The sequence below is a fragment of the Triplophysa rosa genome, linkage group LG14 (genome assembly GCF_024868665.1).
Source record: "Triplophysa rosa linkage group LG14, Trosa_1v2, whole genome shotgun sequence".
NCBI lineage: Eukaryota > Metazoa > Chordata > Actinopteri > Cypriniformes > Nemacheilidae > Triplophysa > Triplophysa rosa.
In genome coordinates, this window is record NC_079903.1 from 3666133 (window position 1) to 3692431 (window position 26299).

The 26299-nt window shown below is 38.3% G+C and overlaps 3 protein-coding genes across 3 annotated transcripts in view; 1 reads left to right on the top strand and 2 right to left on the bottom strand.

Annotated features, from left to right (window-relative positions):
- Positions 1-26299, top strand: part of LOC130565183 (immunoglobulin superfamily member 11-like) — a gene marked incomplete at its 3' end in the record, with an annotated part of 195667 nt that overhangs the window by 72158 nt on the left and 97210 nt on the right. The gene's annotated exons all lie outside the window — the stretch shown is intronic.
- LOC130564437 (sentrin-specific protease 2-like) lies at positions 6733-10245 on the bottom strand. The gene is made up of 8 exons (XM_057350522.1): positions 9722-10245; positions 9154-9242; positions 8930-9046; positions 8683-8814; positions 7311-7390; positions 7144-7228; positions 6963-7058; positions 6733-6856 (listed from the first exon to the last, which is right to left on the bottom strand). Exons 1-8 carry the CDS (start codon positions 9741-9743, stop codon positions 6794-6796), a joined length of 684 nt encoding a protein of 227 aa, XP_057206505.1. The 5' UTR covers positions 9744-10245; the 3' UTR covers positions 6733-6793.
- Positions 10283-18215, bottom strand: LOC130564427 (uncharacterized). Its single transcript, XM_057350510.1, has 5 exons — positions 17648-18215; positions 17152-17305; positions 13085-13182; positions 11705-12675; positions 10283-10661 (listed from the first exon to the last, which is right to left on the bottom strand). Exons 1-5 carry the CDS (start codon positions 17803-17805, stop codon positions 10651-10653), a joined length of 1392 nt encoding a protein of 463 aa, XP_057206493.1. The 5' UTR covers positions 17806-18215; the 3' UTR covers positions 10283-10650.

Consider the following 26299-nt stretch of genomic DNA (forward strand, 5'->3'; position numbering starts at 1 on the left):
TCTTACTCCATGCCCCTGAGTGAAAAATTATGTTCTTTTATCGCCAATTTTAACTCTGCATTTGTTTTCAGTGTGTCAGAGTTTTTGTATTATGCCGGGTTCAGGCCTCAGTCCTGACACAGTGTACATGGATTTTAATGATGTCATAAGCTTTTCCTCCTAGGCCTGATTGTAGAATTTTATAATATAGACCGCCATGCCATATCGAATTGAATGCTTTTTTTAAATCAACAAAACTTGCATACATGTTTCCTTTCTTTTTATGATGGACGTGCTCATTGACTAATGTCTGTAGTGTGTAGATCAGTGGTGCGGTGGTTTGGAAGAAATCCAATCTGACTTTTACTTTGTCACCATGCAATCAAACAGGAAAATTCTAAGGGTTTTACACAGTGTTGCAGTGATTATTAAAAATTATTTATCCGTGCACACCTTTTTTTTTTAAAAATTAATCTGCACTTGTAACCTTTAATCAAAAACGTTAAGCTCCTCTCCCCCTCTCAACAACAACTCTTCACCACATGACGTCAGCAACAAAAAAGAGGTAGGGCTATACTGACTGTCCAATGGCCAGGCATTTTAGCCCTCCCTTCAGGCCCAATTTACAACAAGCCAATCAAAAAGGAAAGGGCAAAATAAAGCCCCGCCCTACATTTTGTCTAATTTCAGAATCCGTTACACTCGGATACACGTCACGATACGGAAAAGAAGTCAGTCGCAACTTCTGTTTCATGGTCACTTTAAGACATTTTGTTTGGTAAATAAAGCTTGAATTCAAGTATTCAGGAATTACAGAAAGTCTTCCCCAGATTACTGTTCATACAGATGCCTCGGTAGTTATTTGGGTCCAATCCAAAATTGGATCTCCACTTTTGTATTGTGGCTGTATTAAGCCTGTATTCCATGATTCATGAAAGTGTCCAGATTGTAATATCAGATTAAATTGTTTTAGGAGGGCCTCCTGCAGTAATGTAGGACTGTGCTTATGGAAGTAAAATAGAGACAAATGTGTTTGAAGCAAAAAGACGTGCTGAATAGCACTAACTGAAAAAAGCTGCATTGTATTAACAGTGCTCGCATTTTAAGGTTCTGCAATTCAACATGGTTGCATATTTAAACTGTGAATTTTTCAGTGCTTCAACATTTCTGTTCTGCTGTTGTCTAAACCACATGCCTTCCTGGGTTTTAGTTTGTTTAGTGCTTCATTTAATTGTTTCAAACTAATCATATATTTTCAAGGATTTTGGTTGTTTTTGATTATCGATTCTAAGTGGTTACGTTTATTTTGTAGGTTTTTCTGATCAGGTGTAAGACTATCTGAGGAGATTTCTCTGAACAGGTTTTTAAAGTAGTCTTTCCATAGTTCTCCATTTTGTATGGGTATATCCTGGTTTTGTTTGTTATTTAGACTATTCCATTTTTCCCAGAATTGATTATTACTAATAGAGTCTTGGATTTCATTGAGGGTATGGTTAAGGTAATGTTGTTTTTTGTAGTGGATTGTATATTTTTGTAATCTCTAAGTGCTTCGCAATACTTTTGTCTGATTTTTGGTTTGTGCGACTCTGTGTTTTAGGTTGGATAGCTGTCGGAGTTGTTTTCTTTTAATTTTACATTCTTTGTCAAACCAGATTTTAGTTTAGTTTTCTTGTTTTTATATAGTAGGTTAGCTTTAATTATACACCTATCATAAATATGATTTATTTGATGCACGGCAGTATTTATGTCGGTTTTGCTTGTTGTAAACTGTGTTATTTGAAATCTATTGATTTGGTTTTAAATCTCTTTTGAGCTAATTGCACTAATAAATTCATATTCTCACTTTGGTGACCATTTGAGTGTTGGGTTCAGTTTGATCAGATTGCTGGGCTTTTAGTTAGTTCTATCAGGTTGTTGAATTTTCTTAAGGAACACGTTTATTTGGCAGTGATCTGATAAGGTAGACTGTGCTCTGACTGTGAATGCATGTGAAGTGGACGGATTTAAATTTGTAATGTCGTAATCAACAACACTAGCACCAAGAGCTGAGCAGTATGTGTGTTGACACATAGAGTCCCCTCGGATCCTACCATTAATGATATACAGACCGAGACCTCGACAGAGACACACTAACTCCTTACTGTTTTTGTTGACAGTCCTGTCAGGGTTGTTCCATGATGTGGTGGTGGGGGTGAGATGTGTGTTGGCTTTCAGGATATGATTATTTCCATGAGTGTCTATAATATCCGATTCTGAGCCTGTCCCTGTCCTGGTATTAAAGTCTCTGCATAGCAGCACATTCCCTTCTGCCTGAAAATGGCTGGTTTCTGTCTGAAGTTGATGAAAATGATTGTCTTTTTAATTCTGTGATTCTGATGGAGGTATGTATGCTGCACAGATGTAAAGGTCTTTATCACAGTCTATAATGCCTCATTTGAGCTTAAGCCAGATATCTGTTGAGTCCTCTTCTGTATGGATAAGTTGGTTTTTAAAGTCTCTTTTTGATAACCCCTCCGGAGTCTCTTCCACGTTTCACATTGTAGTTCTTGAGGGATGGCAGTATAATTTCCATGTATCCTGTAGGGCAGTAAGTGTCGACGTCTGATCTGCACCATGTTTCTTGCTAGGATAATGATGTCCTGATCCTTAATGTTTTTTAGAAACTCTGTTTTTATTTTAGAGTCTTGGCCCCTAAGGTTGTGGAGTAGAGGCCTTGTATATTTCAAGAGCTCACTCACTCACTTTCTCTCTTTTGCTCACTCACTCACTTTCTCTCTTTTACTCACTCACTTTCTCTCTTTTGCTCACTCACTCACTTTCTCTCTTTTACTCACTCACTCTCTCTCTTGTATGGGCATTTCTGACAGATGGAGTTTTTCTGGATGGCTTTCACTCACAGAATCATGGGAGTATTTTAGTCCAGAGTAATCCTGACCATCTGCTGTCTCACTCTCTGCCTCCAACTGCCCCTCTGAGAATCCCTCTACTGCCCATCCGTCCACTGCCCCAGCACTTTACTGCCCCAGCCAATTCTGCTTCCTCATCCAATTAATGACCCAAACTTATTATACTGCCCCAACCCTTCACTTGCTCTCCTGCCCCGTCCCTCTAATGCCCTGGCCTGTTCATTCTGTTAAACTGCCCCGTGCTTCTGACCTGCTACTACCGTACAGTATTGTTGCGGTCGTGTTTTTTTATATTAGCTAATTCTGTTGAACTGCACTGTCCTCTAATGTGTTCCCAAATTATTATCATTATCATTCTAGACAAACACACACATTTCACAGCCTTAATGCCCTGCAGTGTATGCACTTTTTGAATCGATTGGATTAAAATATACTGTATTTTTCCCAAGGAGAAATTAGTCTTTGGTGAGTGCTCAACATGTACACAATACATTATCACTCGCCTACATTTGTATTCCTGTGCAGCACTTAAAGCTCATATTCAAGGACTATACATTGAAGGAATGACATTTAATGATTTTACTTAAAAAACAGCTTAATAAACATTTGTTTTGTAAATTTGCAAAAAAACATATTTTGATTTTGATTATGATTGCACTCTCATTTGACTTTCTTTCATTTCTCTTAAGAGAAACATCTGATAACTAAAACTCCATCAAATCTCTGCAGCTACTGTATAAAAGAGCAATCAAATTTTCCTTTTGCTATATACAAAATACAGCACAGCCTCTTGTATTTTATGTCGTGAATATAAATCTGATGTGTTATGTGTTGTCTTACAACTCAAGGGAGTGAATGCTAATCTTTTCATACTCCATAATTGTTTTCATATTGCAGCAACTTAACAAATGCAATAACTGTGGTTGAAATGTTCAGCTAGAGAAACACAACGTTGATCCTGACACACAGACCTATAACACAACAATCCCACATACAGTAACAATACAGAGCACATGGAACTGGACAATTGGCTGTATAGTAGGGCATTCACCAAAAACAATGACAGTGATACCCAGAGAGGGACCAGGCAGTGAACCTCACGGATAATTGAGGTACAATACCGCGATTGTCACACACTTTACCACGACATCCCATCATAGATCACAGTATACAGTACACACACTTAATGACAATGATTCAGCACACAACAGCAGAGAGATGTTCACAGAGACACAGTGAGAGAGAGAGAAGAGAGATGGAAAGAATAGCACAAAACATTACAGAACAAAACAATGACACACTTTTTTCTTGCCTCTATTACCTCTGTTCCACTGGGTTGGAAATTGATTTTTTTTACTCTTTTTTTTTTTACAAAGAAGCACTGGAATCACAACGTTTATCTTAATGTTTCAGGCAAATTCCTTTGTTATTTGCCAAGTATACGGTACAGGGGTGGTTGGCAAATACACTGTATGTATGTGTGCTATCGTGCAACAGCAAAAATATAGAAAACAAACTGTTAATAATATACTATTTTAGATTATTTATAATATAAAATAGCATAAGAGAGATTTATCTCATTGTTAGTTTTTATTTTTTGTTGTTATACCATAGGACACATTTATTTGTCAACCACCCATATATATAAAACTACAGTTGAAAAGTTTAATGATTGTTTATTTATATTTTCCCCACATGTTCGTTTAATGGAATAATACTAGGAACATTGTGAATTATGTGACTAAACGTCTAAAATAAATCACAAAATAAATACTGTTACTGTACATTTGAACATCTTCAGTGTAGTTAGTTTGTGTAGAATTTGCAGAATTGTTTTCTTGTTATTTTATGAAGCACCGTCATGTGGTCATGATTTTTAAACAGTTAATCAAATAATCTATTCTGAGCTCTTGACTGCTTTCTCTTCATTATTCAAGTTGAAAACATTTTTATGAATTAAATGTTTAGTTTTGTAATAAATGTTCAAAGAAGTACAAAATATATTTTATGTTATGTTATGTTGTGTTATGTGTTATTATCTTTCATTACAAAACTAAACACGTACACTACCGGTCAAAAGTTTTGGGACACTTTATTAAAATGTTTCTCGTTATTTTAAAAAACTTTTGATCTGAAAGTGTATGCTTAAAAGTCTGAAATTAGTTTAGTAGACAAAATATAATTTTGCAAACATACATGTTTTTTTTCATGACAAAAGTAACATTTTATTATTATTATTATTATTATTTTTAAATGGATGACTTTGACTGAATAATAAAGAAAGAGCAGCCAATAAGAGCACAGAATAGATTAAAACTCCTTTACTATTGTTTAAAAAGCATCTCAGGGTGAGACCTCATTTCTGCAAATTCTAGTCAACGGGGGACTACACCGAGGATAATAAATAGGATTTGTTTTGTTACAACATAATTCCCATAGTTCCCTTTATTTTATTTCATAATTTTGATGAGTTCATTATTATTCTTAAATATGAACACGTAAGTGAATAAGTGTCCAAAAACCGGTAGTGTATTTTATGCAAATACTATAATGACAACATACTTATAGAGAGAATTTAGATTTTTTTATTTATAATAGAACAGATTGATATATAGTTTTGTAAGGAGAAAATTTTTCTGCTCTTCTTTCACTGACGTTGGTGGTTCCCGGTTCAACACCAGAAGGTTTAAATGGAGCCAGTTTCTCTAGCTCAGAACCACCTGTTATTCAAAGGAGGAAACACGTAGAATGAAGCCAGATTGGACTGACATCAGAACTGATACTGAGGCGATGGTACGAGTGTGTGAGGGAACACACACACACATGATTTTGCATTTTCTGCCGTGCGTTTTCATTAAGACGTTACTTGTATGTTTATTAAGTCTTGTTTTCTTGTGATGACGGCCCACTGTGTAGCTGTTTTACTGGTTTATATTTTGCAAGTAAAACCTCACACACACACAATGAGGTTTGACTTTTCTGTCCTCCTGCTATGACATATTTATCTTCTTGCATGCACAGCATGTGCTGATTAATGTTGTAAATGTGTGTGTGAGATGTCAGTGGCCTTGTTATCTCAAACAGATGCTCCACAGGCGTGTGTTACAGGAGAGATCTGCTCTCTCCTGCTGTTGTGCCTCTGCGGACCCACTTCTGTCCTGACACGCAGACACTCTGCGGAGACGGGACACACTTTTTTCCAGGGGTTTCAGAACAGCGTAACAGATATTGCGTCATAAAGCAGGCGTGGCCTATTTGAGAATCTGCATAGGTCAATGATCATGCGCAGTTTTACAAGACAGGCCTTTAACTTCAAATGCCTGCCCAATGTCGCATTGGTTTCAGACAAAATAGCATTAACATTCATACTGTAATAACATAAGATACCTGTCTGCAGGGGTTTCATACAGACTGATATGACATGGGATACCTGTGCGCGATCGCAGGGGTTTCACACAGAAATGTCATCTGATACCTCAACCATTGTCCACGTCAATATTTAATGCTTAAAATAAGTTTCATAAAATTTAACAATAAATGAATATATTAATTATTATACTATAATAATATTAAGAAATATCTTAATTTTTGTTGTTTTAAATAACCAAGTCATCTTAATTCCTGCTTGAAAGTTTGTGGGATCTTGGCTCTATTGAGAAAGACTGCGAAAGTCATAATGTTATAACCTGTCCACAATGGCAGAACTTCATGTTAGAAATATAATTCTTTGTTATAAAATATATTGACTGCACATCTGCAGGGAAATCTTACTTTTTACTTATCACAGTATTGTTTTCATTACTGTACCTACATAAAAAAAACTCATTAATTATACATGCTTCTATACTCCACTTTATTTACACAGAAAGAACAAAGATGGCAGTTTGAAGAACCAGTTGATTCAGGCCTTACAGGGCAGTCTCATGTGCTATTTCCCAGACCATCAGTTTTCTAAAGAGTGGAATGTCACACTGCAGAGAAAATGAGACAGATCAATTACCATAACAGTATAATAAAGTATGCTTGTAAATCAATAGTGTGACAAAATAACAGGAATACATTTGTTTGATCATGTACCTGTCTGAAGGTAAGTTGATTTCCTTGTGAAAGGAAGTCTGCATATTTACAGGCAAAAACACCACAGTCATTGCCATTCGTCTGTCTAGGAACTGCCTAGACACAGTTTCAAGCACAGAATTTAGTCCTAAATTGACATTTAATTGAGAGAAAAACCATAATTCACTATACCGTGTCATACATGAGTTCTCATTCGGCCAGTGGTCCATCTGTAAGTCTCCAAGATGCATCCTTTCTTGACCTTGTACTCCTCTGTGAAGTACTTCCTGTTAGATAAATAAAAATGAAACATTCTCTATCACAGACCCTTAAAACACAAGGTAAGGATAAAAATAACAAGACACTCACAACAGCATGTGACAGATATCATCATGTCTCTGACCCATTGAGTCATAGCACTGGATGGTGTGGGATTTCAAATCAATTACCTGGTGGTAAGAAGCAATATAGGCAACAACAAAAAGACACAATAATAATCTAATAGTTCTTTGAACTTCTCAAAAATGTGTAAAACTTATTTTTTTTAACACATAAATGAGTTACTGCCAAAGCCCAGTGCATGCCTAGGTGCAAAGGAACAAAAACTAGATCATACAGAAAGAGATCCACAGTTTTTGACCAGTTCTTCACTGCTGCATGGCCTGCAAAACATCCATCACCACCAAGAATCTTTGGATAGAAGAAAGTGCTGAAAGAAAAGACCCTAAGGCTTCCCATCTGATCACTGTTTCTCTTCATTAGCAAGGATAAATAGAAATTGATAACCTTGGAAAGGGAAAAGAAAAATATACTCTTTAGAAATGCATGACATTGGCAACAGCCAACGTTACCTCTTTATCAACCTATTAACACCATTGGCTATTAGATCTTTGTTTTCAATTAAAACAGCATATTCTCTATAAACATTACATCAGACTACAGTAGTAAACACTTATTCATCTGTTTCACTGAACATACAGTGCATTTGATGCCTGTATCAAAGAAAACAGTGCAGAATTATGAAGTTATTCAAAACTTTTTTTTTGCCAGAATACATCTGACCTCTGATGACATGTCCTTTCCATTTATGTAACATAACTCGTAAACCATTTGAGATATCTTCATCGGGCTTGGAACACATGTGTAGACCCTCAGTCCGGGGTCACTATAAAAAACCTGCGGCATTCAGTATAATAGGATTTAACTCGAAAATCTCTATAAATACGCAACCGTTTGCATGATCAACTTATTATTTGGTATGGTGTGTCTTTGTTTCATGTACCATGCCTATCAAAAAGGACATTGGTGTATCTCAAAAAACATGGCCGTCATTGGCCGATGAAGTTTGAGCACTCATTACACCGGGTTAACGGAGGCCGATCAAAACGACACTCACTGGGCTTATTCGTCTCATGGTCCTAAAGGTCTGTAAGAAATCTGAACTCATTCGGCCACCGGGGGGGCCAAATAACGCTTTTGGAGTGCATAAACAATTGTGTATCACGTGACATTTGACATATGCCCAAACTATTTATATCATATGGTAGCTCTCCTCATTCTGAACAACTTTGCCTCTGGAACCACTTCTGTCGATCAAACGGTTCGTGAGTTATCGCTGATGATGTCAAAAACCTACTTTCGCGAACTAGTCCTAGGTTTTAGACAAGGAAAGCCATTCCAGTGGCAGAACCAATAATTACATTTTGTTTTGTTTTGATTTCATATCGACTTGAAATCTTACATTGTCATTAAGCCAGCAACCCTCCTCCAGTGTGGCTAAGTCACTCTGTGTTATACTCAGTTTGAAGGCTGTGCTGATGACCAGGGTTGGGTTTTGTTTTGCCAAAATACACCTGACCTCTGATGACATGTCCTTTCCATTTATGTAACATAAAACAACCAATAAACAAGATACAATTATTTCAATTTGTGGACAGACACTATTTAAAGAACACATTAAACATTGTGAATATCACATGTGATTTCACCTCTGTCAGCATGGGTACATTCTCACTGTGAAAAAAATGAGAACATCCGTCACTGTCTGTAATTGTGGCTGCTTTTGTGAATTCTTTTCTGGAGAGATCCACACATGTCTTTTTTATCTGAGGACAAAAGCACAAAATACATTTCTAAATTTCAGCTGACAATATAACAGATTCAGTAATAACAGCACAGTAGCAGTGGTGTATATATAGCAGTGGTGTATAACCTGAACAGAGATTTTGTCCATCTGCAAGTCGTCTGTCCTTTGGGATTCTAGGATTTTTGTTTTTGACATTTTATGGAGATGTGCATCATCTGATAATGAAATGACTTGAATTAACATTAATAATTCATTGTTTAAAATGTTTTAAAAATTTGCTATTTTCAAGTAAAGGTAGCATAATTTAGTGTACATGAGGGAAGATGAACTGATCACAGGAAAGAAACAATAGGACACTAAAAGTATAGTTCAACCAAACATGACAATTTTGTCGTTTCATCCTCATGTCATTCCAAACACGTAAGTTAATTTTCACAATACCAATAGATATTTTGAATATTCTTTTCATCATTTTTGTCCATTCATCCATTTAAAATCTATGTATTCACAAGACACAATCTTTCTATAATAAACAGATTTCACTTACAAAATCACTATGATCAACACACACACATGGAGAGGCCAAATACCATCTTTAAGTTTGGAACAGTATGAAGAAGAAGAGAAAAGGATAACAGAATTTTCATTTTTACAAAATTCAACTTTAAACAATTAATTTGTATTTTAAACATACCTTCATTTGTATCTGCCACCATTTTTCGCTTCCTGACAGTTTTATTTTTGGCCTTCTTCAAACGACTTGGCAAATCTTTAAGTTTTTGCTTGACAGTTTCTTGTTGCTGGAGAACCAGGCCATGTTCCTTGGATAAACAGAATTTCAGGGTCTCACAAAGACCATGAACAACTCTGGAAGCATTCTTGATAGCCTCCTCATTAGTGAAAATATATGTTATGTCATGCAAAACTTTGAGATTTTCACGAAGATGCCACTGATGGACTTCTACACCTGATTGTGACTCACTATTGTGTGACTGCTTCTCTGTGCACGGTAAAGGACTATTAAAAACATACGAGTCGAGGTCTTCTTGAGTGCTGGTTTCATTGCTCTGGGGTTCCTGTGTTGAGGTAACATTAAAATCCAAAGTTATATATGGGCTTTGACGGTACTCTGGCTTAAGGTCTACCCATGATTTGTCAGTGTGCCTAAAAATGGCAAAGAAATGCTTGCATGGCAAGAATGTTGTTTTGAAGAGGGCACATTCACATGACAGGTATCCATCAAATTTTACTTTGTACCATGCAGAGGTTATCTCACTCTTGACCTTAAATGATTCCTTTCCAAGCACCTCTATATGCTCTTTGGAATAGCAGGAAGCTGCACTGATACTGTTTAAGCAATGCTTGACAAAACTTCTTGGTCTGTCTTTCAAGAATGCAGGAACTTCTGGATTGTAAGTCTTGCATTCACTGCTGTAGGTGAAGTTGAGTCTACAGTATGATAGTAACTGCTCTGGGACAAACTCACACACTAGAGTTTCAAGCAAAGATGTAAGACTTCCTGTACCAGAAAATCTGAGGTAGAAGCTCTTCAATGATTTGTTGAGTGCCTCAACTCTATTGTTGGTGGTAACTGCCACAGCAAATCCATGTGGTGCATAAGCCTTACACCACCTCTGAAAAACAACAACAACAACATGTTACCTTGATACAAGCCTAAATATTGTTGCACAAGTAGTTGTTAAGTGAAAAGTGGAGTGGAAGTTCTCTGAATGCTTGCCTGTACTATTCTACCTGTCTATATGTGCAACAATTGAACATGAAATGTGGAACACAGAACATGTCCAGTGCAGTACCTCACCTCCCGAATACATAACCACCTTCTATCAACATAATTTCTGACTTCAAGGGACTTGTAAACTTTGCTCTCCTTCAGTCTTTGAACCTCCCTATCACAAGATGACTCACTTGGGGCGCTAGCTATTTCATGAAGGTGATCAAGTAGTTAATTTTGCTCAGAGGGGGACAAGTTGTTCTTTGCTGCCAGGGAGAGTCAAGGGGAAATAAAAAGTAATTAGAAATGTTATACCAAAATATATTATTGTATGGTGTAGCATTAAAATTGATCCACACAGAAATGACTGGAATAGCCAAACTTAGAAGAGGATGTCCACATACATTGATAAATACTCTAGGATAAAATACAAATTTTGTCAAAAATTACTCACCCTGAAGTCATATGATAACCCTGGACATCAGTTCATCTTTGCAACACAAATTCTGCACTTTGAATGACAGTTACAGTACGTTGCTGTCTATGGGGGAGCCAGAAAGCTCCCGGAACTCATCAAAACTATTTTCATTTGTGTTCCGAAGATGAATGGATATCCTAGTGTTATCATACAACTTCAGGGTGAGTAATTCATGACAGAATTATCATTTAATCTCTTGAGTATCCCTTAGCTAAATAGTGTGTTTAAGATGTATCTCAAAGCTGCTATTAATAAATAAATCAAATAAAATATCTACTGGGCTGTGAAAGGTTATGGCAATTTTGGAATTTCTAAAATAAAATGCAATTGTTCATTCAAAGTAATACTGTACAAGTGTACTGGTAACCATAAGTAAAAACAGCAATCAATGTACTGTAAGATTTAAAGCCTCTAATATATTATACAGGTATTTACAATTTACACAAATATTTTTACTTTATCCCTACCTTGTCTTGCCCATCGTTTCCAAGCTTGCTCACGATGGAATGAGCATAGATACTTCTGAGCATTTGGAAATACATATTCCAAAGCTTGGTACTCCTGTTGTGAATAATCAAGCATAAAGTACTTTGGCTCCCAATGCTGATTCCACTGTTTCAAGATGTTAAGCGCTTCAGTTATTGCAGCGGTTGTCTCATTTTCACAAATAAACTCAGCAATGGGTTTGTATCCAACATTTGTTCGAACAACAACCAGGAACAGGGGCAATGCATATTTGGTTGTTCGATAAGTGGCATCAAGAAGGACCATATCTCCGTAACGCTCAAGTAATTCCTGCTGTTGAACATTCTGATGAATAAACAAGAATGTTTCTTGTGTTAATGTCATTTCCTGGGTGTCTTTATCATCCAAATCAGAGTCTTCAGATGCTGGAAATCCTTTGTCTCCTGTTTTCACTTCAAACTTCGGAATAGTCTGATCACTGTCGTTCTCTGTGCATTTCCGGAAAAAAAACTTGGCACTTGGATCTGCTAATTTCCATTCATCAATTTTTTTTTCTAGCAGCAGTTGATCAAAGCCAGAGTATTTTTCAGAAACCAAGGCATAATGAACATAATTTTGGATAACATGGCTTGAGGAGTAGTAAGATGGGTCTTCGGAATGTGGTAAAACACTTCCCATCTCTGAAAGCTCTTTTTGGACAAACGTTTTCAGAACCTTCTTTAGGAAAGGGACTGAGGTTATTCCAAGTGACACATATTCCTGTATTTTGTCACGCACCATGTGGTGGATGTTATTCGAGAAATGACAGTTTTGTGAGGTGTTGTGGTTTTTGTGTGCTTCTGTCAAAGGTATTTTAACATGGATGATCTCTGAAGTTATGATGGTGTTTTCTTTTAATGACTCCAGAACACCCTTAACTGCAGCTTGTTTTTTAGCTCTAGAACATGTTTTACTCACAGCAAACTGGTCATATCTGTAAAAAAAACATTGTTTAATAATACCCCGTCAATAAATACCCAATATGTTGCACCATTATTATGTGAGTCAAAACAAGAGATATGCACTTAGTAAACAGATTTTACTCAACAAGAGACAAATAATATACACTTTAAAGCAGTGGTTCTCTACTGAAGGATTGTGGGTGTGGTCATGGACAACAGGGGAGAAACACTGTAAACTTGGAGTCAGGGTGATTCATGAACACGTCAAAAGTAAAAACCTGGCCACCAAGCAAAATCAGTTGAAAAAATCTTTGATTTTTATATCACCTCATATTTTTTGCTTGCCTAAATTCCTTATACAGTAATGAGTATATAATATGTATCCCGTCTACACATTACATACACTGTATATAACTAAAACCATGCCAAAGTAATACATACCTTACTACATATCGTACATAAAGTTTTGCTGGACAATCCACTTTCTTGCTGTTTTGAATATGAAACATTTTTCTTCTGGTGTATTCATGTTCAGTATGCTGCAGAATTAAAGAAAATAAATAAATTAAATATTTTTAGGGCCAGGCACTAGCATTTATTTGTGAGTGAACAAACATTTTTATTTAAAACACATTAGTTCCTCAGGTGGACGTTTTTCATTTTGCAGAATGACTGCAGAAACTCTGATCTAAAGGTTTATGCTCATGGTTCAGATTACTTCTTAAGACAAAATTAAACTGTGCAGATGTATGTATTTATTACATTTTAAGTAAAATGTCTTTTAAATTGTTACACCAGAAAATGAGGAAAAAATGAAAAAAGGTGCAGCATACAAACAAAACCCTTTCAATACTGTTTACAAGCATCTTAAAGATGCACCTCCTGAAGATGGTTAAGAGACTGTTCAGAATCTACTGTATATGGCTAGAAACTTGTCAAAAGCTAACAACTTGTTAAACATTTTTGTTACTAAATATTTGACATGATTACATTTACTTCATAGTGTGGTTTCTATGACTATTATTATTATTATTATTATAAAACATGGGTAGTAAAAATAAAAACAATGTTTGTGCCCAAACCTTTCTGTTTGTGTAAAACTATATTTTATAAATTCATACACTAAAGCAGCCACAGGAGGTCACAAGCCAGTGTACTTTTTGTGCCGGTCCCAAGCCCGGATAAATAGAGAGGGTTGTGTCAGGAAGGGCATCCGACATAAAACTTTTGCCAAATCAAATATGCTAATCACTAACATGACTTCCATACCGGATCGGTCGGGGCCCGGGTTAACAACGACCGCCATCGGTGCCGTTGACTTACAGGGCACTGGTGGAAATTGGGCTACTGTTGGTCAAAGGAGAGGAGAAAGGTGTGTTAGAGGAGGAAGGCGTGTCCGTAGGCAGAGAGAGAAGAGGAAAGGCAGGAGTTTCAGACTGAAAGTAGGGACTTTGAATGTTGGTACGTTGACAGGTAAAGGCAGAGAGCTGGTAGATATGATGCAGAGGAGGAAAGTCGACATTCTGTGTGTCCAGGAGACCAGGTGGAAAGGGAGCAAGGCTAGAAGCATTGGAGCGGGGTTTAAACTGTTTTATCATGGTGCGGACAGGAAGAGAAATGGAGTAGGAGTGATCCTGAAGGAGGAGTGTGTGAAGAATGTTCTGGAGGTAAAGAGAGTGTCAGATAGGTTGATGAGTCTGAAGCTAGAAATTGAAGGGGTGATGTTGAATGTTGTCAGTGCTTATGCTCCACAAGTAGGTTGTGAGCAAGAGGAGAAAGACAGATTCTGGAGCGAGTTTGAGGAAGTGATGCAGAGTGTTCCCAGAGGTGAGAGAGTGGTGATAGGCGCAGACTTTAATGGACATGTTGGTGAAGGGAATAGTGGGGATGAGGAAGTGATGGGCAGGTTTGGTCTTCAGGAAAGGAACCCAGAAGGACAGAGGTTGGTAGACTTTGCTAAAAGTATGGAGATGGCTGTGGTGAACACGTACTTTCAGAAGAGGCAGGAACACAGGGTGACATATAAGAGTGGTGGCAGGAGCACACAGGTGGACTATATTTTATGTAGACGCTGTAATCTGATGGAGATTAGCGATTGCAAAGTAGTGGTAGGAGAGAGTGTAGCTAGACAGCATAGGATGGTGGTGTGTAAGATGACTCTGGTGGTGAGGAAGATGAAGAGAGCAAAGGCAGAGCAGAAGACAAAGTGGTGGAAGTTGGAAAAGGAAGAGTGCCGTGTTGTTTTCAGGGAAGAGTTGAGACAGGCTTTAGGTGGACAGGAGGTGCTTCCAGATGACTGGACTACTACAGCCAAAGTGATCAGGGAGACAGGTAGGAAGGTGCTAGGTGTATCATCTGGAAGGAGAAAAGAAGACAAGGAGACTTGGTGGTGGAATGAGGAAGTTCAGGAGAGTATCCAGAGGAAGAGGTTAGCTAGGAAGAAGTGGGACAGTGAGAGGACGGAGGAAAGTAGACAGGAATATAGGGAGATGCAGCGTGAGGTTAAGATAGAGGTTGCAAAGGCCAAACAGAAAGCTTATGAGGATATGTATGCAAGGTTAGATAGTAAGGAGGTGAGAGGGATTTGTATCGGTTGGCGAGGCAGAGGGATAGAGATGGAAAGGATGTGCAGCAGGTTAGAGTGATTAAAGATAGAGATGGAAATGTGTTAACAGGTGACAGGAGGGTGAGGGAAAGATGGAAGGAGTACTTTGAGGAACTGATGAATGAGGAAAATGGCAGGGAGAGAAGAGTAGTAGAGGCAAATATTGTTGAGCAGGAAGTAGAAAGGATTAGCAAGGGTGAAGTTAGGAGAGCTTTGAAGAGGATGAAGAGAGGAAAGGCGGTTGGTCGGATGACATACCAGTGGAGGTATGGAAGTGTCTAGGAGAGATGGCAGTAGAGTTTTTAACTAGGTTGTTCAACGAGGTCTTAGAGAGTGAGAGGATGCCTGAGGAATGGAGGAGAAATGTTTTGGTGCCGATTTTTAAGAACAAGGGAGATGTGCAGAGTTGTGGAAACTACAGAGGTATTAAGCTGATGAGCCATACAATGAAGTTGTGGGAAAGAGTAGTGGAAGCAAGGCTAAGGGGAGAAGTGAGCATTTGTGAGCAGCAGTATGGTTTCATGCCAAGAAAGAGCACTACAGATGCGATATTTGCTTTGAGAAGGTTGATGGAGAAGTACAGAGAGGGTCAGAAAGAGCTGCATTGTGTCTTTGTAGATTTAGAGAAAGCGTATGACAGGGTGCCAAGAGAGGAGCTGTGGTATTGTATGAGGAGGTCTGGAGTGGCAGAGAAGTATGTTAGAGTGGTGCAGGATATGTATGAGAGCAGTAGGACAGTGGTAAGGTGTGCGGTGGTGTGACAGAGGAGTTCACGGTGAAGGTGGGACTGCATCAAGGATCGGCTCTGAGCCCCTTCTTGTTTGCGGTGGTGATGGACAGGCTGACAGATGAGGTCAGACAGGAATCTCCATGGACTATGATGTTTGCGGATGATATTGTGATCTGTAGTGAGAGCAGGGAGCAGGTGGAGGAAAGTCTAGAGAGGTGGAGGTTTGCTCTGGAGAGAAGAGGAATGAAGGTTAGTCGCAGCAAGACAGAATACATGTGTGTGAATGAGAGGGATTCAAGTGGAACAGTGAGGTTACAGGGAGAAGAGGTAAAGAAGGTGCAGGATTTTAAGTACTTAGGGTCAACAGTCCAGAGTAATGGGGAGTGTGGAAAAGAGGTGAAGAAGCGTGTGCAGGCAGGTTGGAATGGGTGGAGAAAAGTGTCAGGTCTGTTGTGTGATAAAAGAGTACCAGCAAGAATGAAAGGAAAGGTGTACAGGGCAGTAGTGAGACCAGCGATGTTGTATGGTTTGGAGACAGTTGCACTGAGGAAAAGACAGGAGGAAGAGTTAGAGGTAGCAGAGCTGAAGATGTTGAGGTTCTCTTTGGGAGTGACGAGGATGGATAGGATCAGGAATGAGTACATCAGAGGGACAGCACATGTGAGATGTTTTGGAGACAAAGTTAGAGAGGCCAGGTTGAGATGGTTTGGACATGTTCAGAGGAGGGAGAGTGAATATATCGGTAAAAGGATGCTGAGGTTAGAGCTGCCAGGCAGGAGGCCAAGAGGAAGACCAAAGAGGAGGTTTATGGATGTAGTGAAGGAGGACATGAAGGTAGTCGGTCTGAGAGAAGAGGATGCAGGGGATAGGGCAGATGGAGGCAGATGATTCGCTGTGGCGACCCCTGAAGGGAACAGCCGAAAGGAAAAGAAGAAGAAGACACTAAAGCAGGGGTGTCCAGTCCTGCTAATGGGGCAACCTTACAAAAGTGCCCTCATTGAACGGGAAATTAAAGTTAACAGAGGGATGGTAACTGCAGGAAAATGAAACTTAATTTCCTAGAATTTGTGTTGGAGCTAAACTCTAACAATTTGGCCCTCTAGAAACAGAATTGGACACCCCTGCACTAAACCTATCACCAGTGTGGTGAATAAAATGTGTTGCAATACAAACCAGATCATCTGTTGTTTGTGTCTTGTAGTTTTTTCCATGCTGACAGGCATATATCACCCTCCTTTTCACAGAGAGTGGGATGTGCTCTGAATAGTCTTCCACTTGCCAAAGACAGCGGGGTGTCACTTTTAGTTTTTTCTGACTGTCATCAGACCTGCCAGCAAGAACATTAAAAGGTAAATTAACCCTTTCACGCATAGAGGTCACTACAGTGAATGGATACAGTAACCTCTTCAAACAAAAACAAACACATCCACAAATCTAAAAATCTCTTTGAAAATATCATAACTTTGATATACTTTCCTCAGAGCAATAAAATAAAAAGTTGTCTGAAATTCATGTATAAGTGGTTCATAAATCCATGTTCTAGGTAGGTAGAGTTCTAGGTGATGCACAACATTGTACAATGTATTTGATTAATTAATTACAATAATAAATCGGACCTAAACTGGAAATGGTAAATTTACATGCAGTAAAGTTATGGGCTGAAAATTACCACACAGTGTAAAATGTGCCAGATGCCCGCTTGTGGCTTTCCAGCAGGTGTTTCAGCTCGTTCTCCGAAGAAACAATTCCTGTGATGTAGTCTTTCGTTTGTGTACATATTTTAAAAGCTGATGTAAGCCAGTCTAATAGAATACAATATATATTCATTTGAAGAGGTTTAACGTTAGTACTTTAGTTTAAATTATATTTTTCATTCACACAGTTTAACTGATATAACACGAAAATATACAAAATAAAGTACAGTTAATAAATCACGATCAGGTCAGCACATTCACACTACTGTAAAAAGTAAGTAAGATTATTCAAAATAGCTTACCAATACGATTGTTTTGTTGTTTATCCATCACTGCAGTCCTTCTTTAGAATTTAAAGCGCCAGCGCCAAAAGAAAGCATTTTGCGCATGTTCGGTGACCTCTTTCTTTTTGTAAGGGGGAGACTTCGACACACCCTCTAGACACGCCCATTACGTCGCCGAACTGAAACCCCTGGAATTTAGTGACTGCCCTGCGGAGACGCTCACTGTGCAGGGTTTCATTTCTCATAGATGTCTCACCTGCTGTCCTCTGTACTCATACTGTGTCCCGCTGTTTTACTGCTCGCACCTGCCTCACACAGACACACACACACACACACACACACACACACACACACACACACACACACACACACACACACACACACACAGTCTGAGGTTAATTTAGCTCTCTTGCTCTGTCAGAGTAATGAGATCTGTGATCTGTCATTCTGTTTCTGTCGCTTTCTCTCTCTCAGAGATCGTCAGCTGTCTTAGAATGCTGTGTGTTCTTTACCGCCACATGCAACATGTGTTAACAGTTTAACAGTAACACCAGAACAAGGTGGTTAGGTTTCTTCCGAATTGTTTAATATTTAAGTTAATATTTAATTGTCAATATAATAAATTATTTATTATATATTTGAAAATGCATAGAATAATACATTGTTAATATATTACAGTATATTCAATTATCCAATTGGACCTGGTTCCAGTATATGGAAATGTATTATTTAACAGAGTGCATTATATCTTTTAGCATATTATCCATATATTTTGTTTCGTAAGGGTATATTCTAATGTCCTACGATTTCAAATAATATTAAAATCTCTGTTGCACTTTTCCAGTAGGGGGTTGCAAACTTCAACACCGAATAAAATTGTATTGTATTTCTTATACTTTGTTAATTTGTTTCCAAGCTTGTGCTAGTCTCTTTACATCTGAGCAAGTTAAATGATTTTCTCTAATGGATAAAGTAATGGACTGAATTCTAGAACCATGAGTAACTTAACAAATAATAAAAACATTTGTTCAAACGCGCCATGGGGCCTCATTTATAAAACATGCGTACTGTATGCACGGATTAGATCGTAGAGTAGCATACGCAAAAATTCACGGCAACGTTCATATTTATAAAAACGTCTATGACGTGGAAAAGTTCTTAGCACAATGTTATGGTCTGGAGCAGACGTACACACTTTTGCTTGTCTGAGTGCTGCTGCTGGCACTTTGAACATTGACAGGTGCGCTTTTATATGCCAATGACATTAATTAGACATTGTTTACAGGGGGGAGATCTGAAACTGTCCAGCTGCGCATAATTTCAACATCATTTGCGAAATTGCGATTTATAGATTTCACATCTGAAAAATAGGCGTACACACGTTTTCTGTGTGTACGTTCATTCTATGAATCACGTACGCACTTTTTGAAATGATCATAAGATCAAATTTAGGATGATTTCTATGCAACATTTTATAAATAAGGCCCCTGAAATTGGCTTTGACTCTCCAGAGGGTTGCTTGTACACTTTTGTGTGTGCGTGCGTGTGTGTGTGCGCGTGTGTGTGTGTGTGTGTTCATGTTTGTATATCCCGGTGGGGACCTAAACCTGAATACACACCAACACATGCATGGGGACTCGTGTCACCGTGGGGACCAAAATTGAGGTCCCCAGGGGCAACAAAGCTAATAAATTGTACAGAACAATATTTTTTACAAATCTAAAAATGCAAAAAGTGTTCTATGATCTTTAGGTTTAGGGATAGGGTTAGGGATAGGGGATAGAATATACAGTTTGTACAGTATAAAAACATTACGCCTATGGACTGTCCCCACGGGGATAGTCAACCAAAGCCTGTGTGTGTGTGTGTGTGTGTGTGTGTGTGTGTGTGTGTGTGTGTGTGTGTGTGTGCGTGTGTGTGCGTTTGTGTGTGTGGTTTGTGATATTGACAAGTCATGATGAATTTGAATCGAAAGCTGCTTCATGCTATGAAATGAACTTGGTGTCCGGTGAGGTACAGCGATGTCAGCAGAACCGTGGACTTGGCACTCGAGTTAACGTTATGTAAAGACTTTTCATTTGGTAAGAAAATGTTTTATTGATGATGAGTGAATTGTTGACGTTATGATGGTACGTCTCTCTCTCTCTCTCTCTTTGTGCAGAGATAGTGGATAATCATACATATGTATCTGGCATCATCAAAACATCATAGACACGAGTACATCAGCCACTATAGACATGTGTCTTAGAGAGAGAGTTTTGGATTTAATTTCTCTCTCATCCGTGTTACTCTCTGTGTTTCATCTCCTCTCATCTCTTTCTCTCGTTCTTTGAATCCTCTCAGCATTTCTCCTCACAATCTCAGACTGTCCAATCACAGCGTAGTTCTCTGGATGAGCTGGGGGGGGCGCTGGTCTCTCCACGAGTCACTTACGGTTTCAGCGAACAGGATCCTTGTAATACCATAAAAATGACAAATGAGATCTCCTTCATATCACACCCATCACTGTTTATTCCGTTTATGTTCTGTATCTCTCCAGTGATGCACATTTAGGATTTGTACTTGATTTTTTTATAAACCTGAATCAACCGCCGATCATTACAGAAGTTTAACAGAGGAGAAAGATCTTTGATGTGGGAGACTTCAATAAAAGTCTTGGAGAGATATTAAGGATATCTCATCTATGATTTTTCTTTCTTATGGGCATCATTTATCAGAAACATGCTGGAGTATTTTAGTGTAAATGTGTTACTTTAAAGATTTGTAAAGTTCACCTCATCGCTGTGTTAATTCAGAGTAAAATGTTGTTTTGTGCCGTTTGTGTAATCTAGTCATGAAAGCAGAATGAAATCAACACGCGCTCCTGTGCTCCACTCCTCTCTGTCCTTCTGTTTCATCTGAGTCACAAGTTCTCAGGGTTTCATTCCAACACAAAACAAGCATGAAAAGACAAATTGCATTTGCTTCCAGAGAAAGAGAGCGAGGAATGATTTTCAACAGAAGTTTATTATCCTCGGTGGCTTCGGGACATCAAGACATCTTGCAAAGGGGGGACAGAAGTTTATTTCTTAAAAGCCAAAACACAGTCTGTGGTTATAGCTAGAGAAATCTTTAATTGTTTAAAGAGAAAGATGTTCTCCTGAGCCGTTATTATTGTCCCCTAGTAACATATCAAATCCACTGAGGTTTATTCAATGTTGTTTCAGGAAGATTTTAATGTTTCCAAAGAAAAATGTTTTACTAGAAGCTGCAAAGTCGCGGTTTTATCTAAAACCAGAGATTTCCTTTAAAAAACATAAGTGATGCTAATTTTGTCATGAATCGTGTGCGAAAGAGAACCCAATTGCAGGCAGCAGTGAAGGGGTTAACAAAAACAAGACCTTATTTACATAAAACACAAAACAAAACCCACGATGGGGGAAAATTCAATACAATAAGATAATGACAGGACGAAGGCTTATTAACACTAAACTGAAAATAAACAACACTAGATAAACCAAACTAAACACTTACTAAGACTGACAGGACACTCCAAACGGACCACGAGCACGGGAGAAACAGGTAATCAGGATACAAATAACAAGGAACGCCACCGAAGACACCATATACAATGCACGAGCAACAAGACAAAGAAACATGAGGGTATATAAAGGCAAGACAAACGAGGGATAACGAGCTAGGACAGGTGGGAAACATTAGACACGGACGGGAAACAATACAGGAAACAAGAGGGGCGGGGCCACTGACAAGACACGAGAAAACACATGAGAAGTAAAAACAAACAACTCATGGTTTTCTCACATAAAACCTAAGGGCTCTGCCCCGATCCCACCACACAACTAGAAATTCAGAAACAGGAAGGTGGGACCGTGACAAATTTTGTGTGACAGTGATTTTGCATTTTCACTGCATATAACTTCCATAATTGACAGATTTATGAGAAACAGAAACATATTCAGTGACTAATAATATTTACTTTAATCCATTGAATTGAATATATCATGAAAACGGTGCTTGTAAAGTATAGTAGCACATTATTAATATTCCTAGAACATCCTAGTTTGGGTTTGTTATTTAAACATGAACCCTAAATGCTTAAAGGGCAAGTTCACCCAAAAATGAAAACTCTGTCATGAATTACTTAACCGCAAATTGTTCCAAACCTGTATACATTTCTTTGTTTTGTTGAACTGATTTGTCCCATTTGCTTTGTAAATGATTTTAGGGTTACATTTTAAGAAATGTAAAATTGAAGTTTGATCTAAACTGATACACACTGATGTAATAATTAACAGTAATATAGAAAATATTTGCTTCTCATTTAGTGAGTCAATGTGTCTGTCAATGCAACATTGCTTTAAATTTATGATTATAACATTTATTAAAAAGATAATAATGTAACGAATCAAAAGTTAAAGTTATCAACAAACATGCTATTTTTAAATTCCCCACATGTGAAACCCATGTCATGACGTGAAATAAAAATGTTTTTTTTTTCGTAAAAGGAATCATTAAGGAATCAGTTTTTAATAATAACAACTAAAAAGTTTTCTGTGTGTTTGCTAGTCATAGTTTAGGGTGAGTTCAGTGGATATTCAGTGGTTTACAGAGCGGTTGGATTAATCCAAGGCAGCGCTGAGCCGTCATCAAACATCCTGAATCTCTGATCACAGATAAACTCTCATCATTACAGACACAACAGCTCGGTCATAACCTGTGGCTTGTGTGAGCCTCGTGACAGATGGTTTTAACCGTGTCAGGGCTTGACATTAAGCATTGTCGTGTGGTTGTCCTTCGGACAAGTAAATTTGTCATTCACTTGTCCGAGTACAAAAATTACTTGTCCAACGATAAAAAAAGATATTTCATTTGAATTATAATATAATATAAACAATATAATTGTTTCGGATTTAGACTGGTCAAGTTTGCTTCTAAGCATTTAATTAGTGCCCGCTTTGGCCGCCTGAATTTGGTTATAGGCCTACTCTCCGTGACTGCTATAAAACAAAGGCAAGCAGTAATTATTATTAGTGTTAAAGGCTGTAAGTTAACTTTTTTGCACATAGCACTGGTGCTAGAGAGGTTTAAAGTTTGGTAGCACAGGCAGAAATGTGCAAGTGTAGTTCATTATGAATAGGCAGATAACTGACAAAAGACATTCATGTTACATACAGATGGATAAATTAGGGCCATATCATTTTTAGATGACCTAAATTTGTTTTAATATTTCTAAGTTCTGTGTTTTTCCTTTTATACTATACGATAGTGGTATATTTGTCCACATAAATTACTGTAGGTTACTATAGTAAACTACAGTAAAATTCCTACTATATTGTTTTTTAACTTTACTATAATGTACAGTGTTAATCAATTTACTACAAGGGCACTTCAATTTTCAATAGTACACTACAGTATTTTTTGTCTGAGTGTTCAATTTAACGGGACATTTATTTTGACGGGTCTTTGGGAAGACGCTTGTTTGCGGATAGCTTCACTCAAACACTAAAACGCTCGTAAAAATAAACTCTCAGAGCAACTCTGGAGATGAAGTTCGTGTGTTCATATCCTCATACAGTGCAGCGCAGATAAATACTCGACAATCACTCGTGTTGTATGTTAAACTGTGCACATAATTCACTCAGAACAGTCAGAGGACATTTAAATAACAGGATTCCGCGTCCGCGTGGACTCAGTGCGGTGCGCATTGATTATTATCACACACAAACAAGCACAACCACGACAAACACGCAGCTCTGTCTAATGCATATATTCTTATTATTCTACATATGTCGCACTGTTCTTTTTTTCAAGTTACTTGTCCAGTCGGGCAAGTAAAATTCTCTCTCACTTGCCCATACGAAACATTTACTTGTCCCGTACAAGCGTTAATGTCGAGCCCTGCGTGTGTTACAGAGCTGAACATCATGAAGTGTGTTTTAACTATCTCTCTCTCTCTGTGTGTGGAGCGCTGTTGTTTGCCATTATTGTAATTTGAGGATTATCACAAGATGCAGAAGATTCAGATAATCTGCTCACATGAGTCAGTGGAGAACAAACACAGAACAAAGAGAACAACGATAGATATCAAGAGGTGCCTCAGTCCCTGTCACATGAGTCTAGCTTGCATCAGCCGATCACATCAGGTGCAGCTAATCAACACCAATAGTCATACAACACATACTAGACTGCATCCTATTTAAGTTGCCTTTCTCTGCTCCTTATCAACTGCTTAATCGTGCAGCACTCAAAACCCACCTCCATCCCCATCTCCTCCATATCTGACTGCATCTGTCGGATCATTTTAATTTAATCCTGTTACACATCATGAACTGTTCTGGTTCCCCAGGTTGGGGAACATGTATTGGCAGGTGGAGAGTTTGCCCAGAACAGTTTCATTCCGCCAACCTTAAATATTTCTATTGTTTAAATATTTGACGACAGTGGTCCTGACAGAATTACACTGAGATTTTGTTTGAGGAATGTAAATGTGTTGCATTGGTTTTCTGAAAGCACAACTCGATCTGTTTCTCTGAAATATCTCTGCTCAATGGATGACCGTCAATAATAAGCTGAAGAAGTCTGGTTTCAGTTATTAAATGTTAAACGCTTTCCATTTGTTTGATATTTTCTCTTTTATTAACAGTGTGTGTCATAGCTGATCATTACTGTGGTTTTCCACTGTCTCGCTTTTCATATCTCTGACTTTTTCGTGCATGAAAGCTGCGGTTCTCCGGCCACCCAGCAAGTGGATTTATTTATTCATATGCAGATCCGAGCGCTGTCAGAAAGAACCTCGATTCCTGCGGATGAGGAGCAGTTATTCCTCTGAAGCATCACTTCATGCTACATCTTGACTCTCACAGCGCCGTATTAGAGGCCAGAAAAACGCAGAAAACTCTGGAACGTTCCCCTCGGGAGCTCATCGATTTCAGTGGATTTACATGCAGTATTAACACGTGAATACATTTTTCAAACAGTCGTTCTGGGGTCGGGGCCGTGAATTTCCTCATAATGTGATTTAGGACTGACTCGAACACATGTACAGTACACCAACCAGCAGAGAGGCCTCCAGACTGTCCTCCCCAAAAAACGACCCAGTCGGTCGTTTGTACAAGCACCTTATTACGACCAACAGTTACGTATTAAGGATGAGTGCCCTCTAGCACCAGCAGCTTACTATGAAGTACAGTCATTCCATTGCTTTAGCTTGTTCACTTTTTATGGATTTAAGTGTCACCATTCTGCCTGTCATGTTTTGTTTTGGCCACTAGGAGTCCCCATTGTGTTCTGGTTTTGATCCCTGTTTAATTTGAGTAGTTGTTTTCACCTGTGCCTTGTTTTCCTGTGTAGTACTTAAACCTTACTTTTTCCTCAGTTCCTTGCACTAAGTTTGTATGTCTGTACTCAACCTTGTGTGTTCTACCCATGTGGACTATTGCTTGCTTGCTTCCCGAGACTGGATTTCTATTGTGACCTCCATTTTTTGGTATGTGTTTGTTCCCCTGTGAACCCTGCCTTTTTTGAGTTTATTCTATTTTTGATCACGAGGTTTTTTGATTTTGGACTCTGTGGATTTACCTCTCCACCTATTGGATTATTTACTTTTGTGAAGACACTGCGTTTGCTTTTTGTTTTTTTGTTCATTAAACTGGAATACTTAATCTGCTGTGTCTGCCTATATCTTCTGGGTTCCATTTGATACCACGTGGCTCGACTGGTGTAGTGACTATCCCTTACACCAGAGACCGGAGTTCGAGCCCGGGTCCTGACATTAAGTCTTTGTATTTGTTATAGTATAAATAATTTCATCAACAGTTTTAAAGATATTTTTGAACCCCTAACCCACCTCCTACCCTAAACCTAAATACTACTCAACCACACAAAACGCAACACATGTGAATGTACAGTCACAGGTATTTATTGCATAAATTGACAAACAAACAGTATATTACAAAACAAATCGCGCTGCAAACCTTCTGAATCGAAGCCAAAAATAAGTTTAGACGAAGATTATCGATGTATGCAACGCGAACGCATGTAGGCAGAGCTCGTTCAGACGTCACGACGCAATCGAGAGCCAATAAGACTTCACATTCAGTGCAGACGTAATGACGCAATGGGTCACAGGATACACGAGAACCAATGCTTTCTCATAATCACATCTGACCTATCACTTTGTCTGGCGGTAATTTTAAATGCGTGTTAATCCCGGAAGTTCACAGGACGTGAAGACTAACTGAAGATGGTGCTCATTTCAGCGTCTTTTCCTCATAAAAATCGATCATTTGACCTCGGTACACTTGGAATATTTGTCCGTTTTGAAAAACAATTGTGACTGTTTTA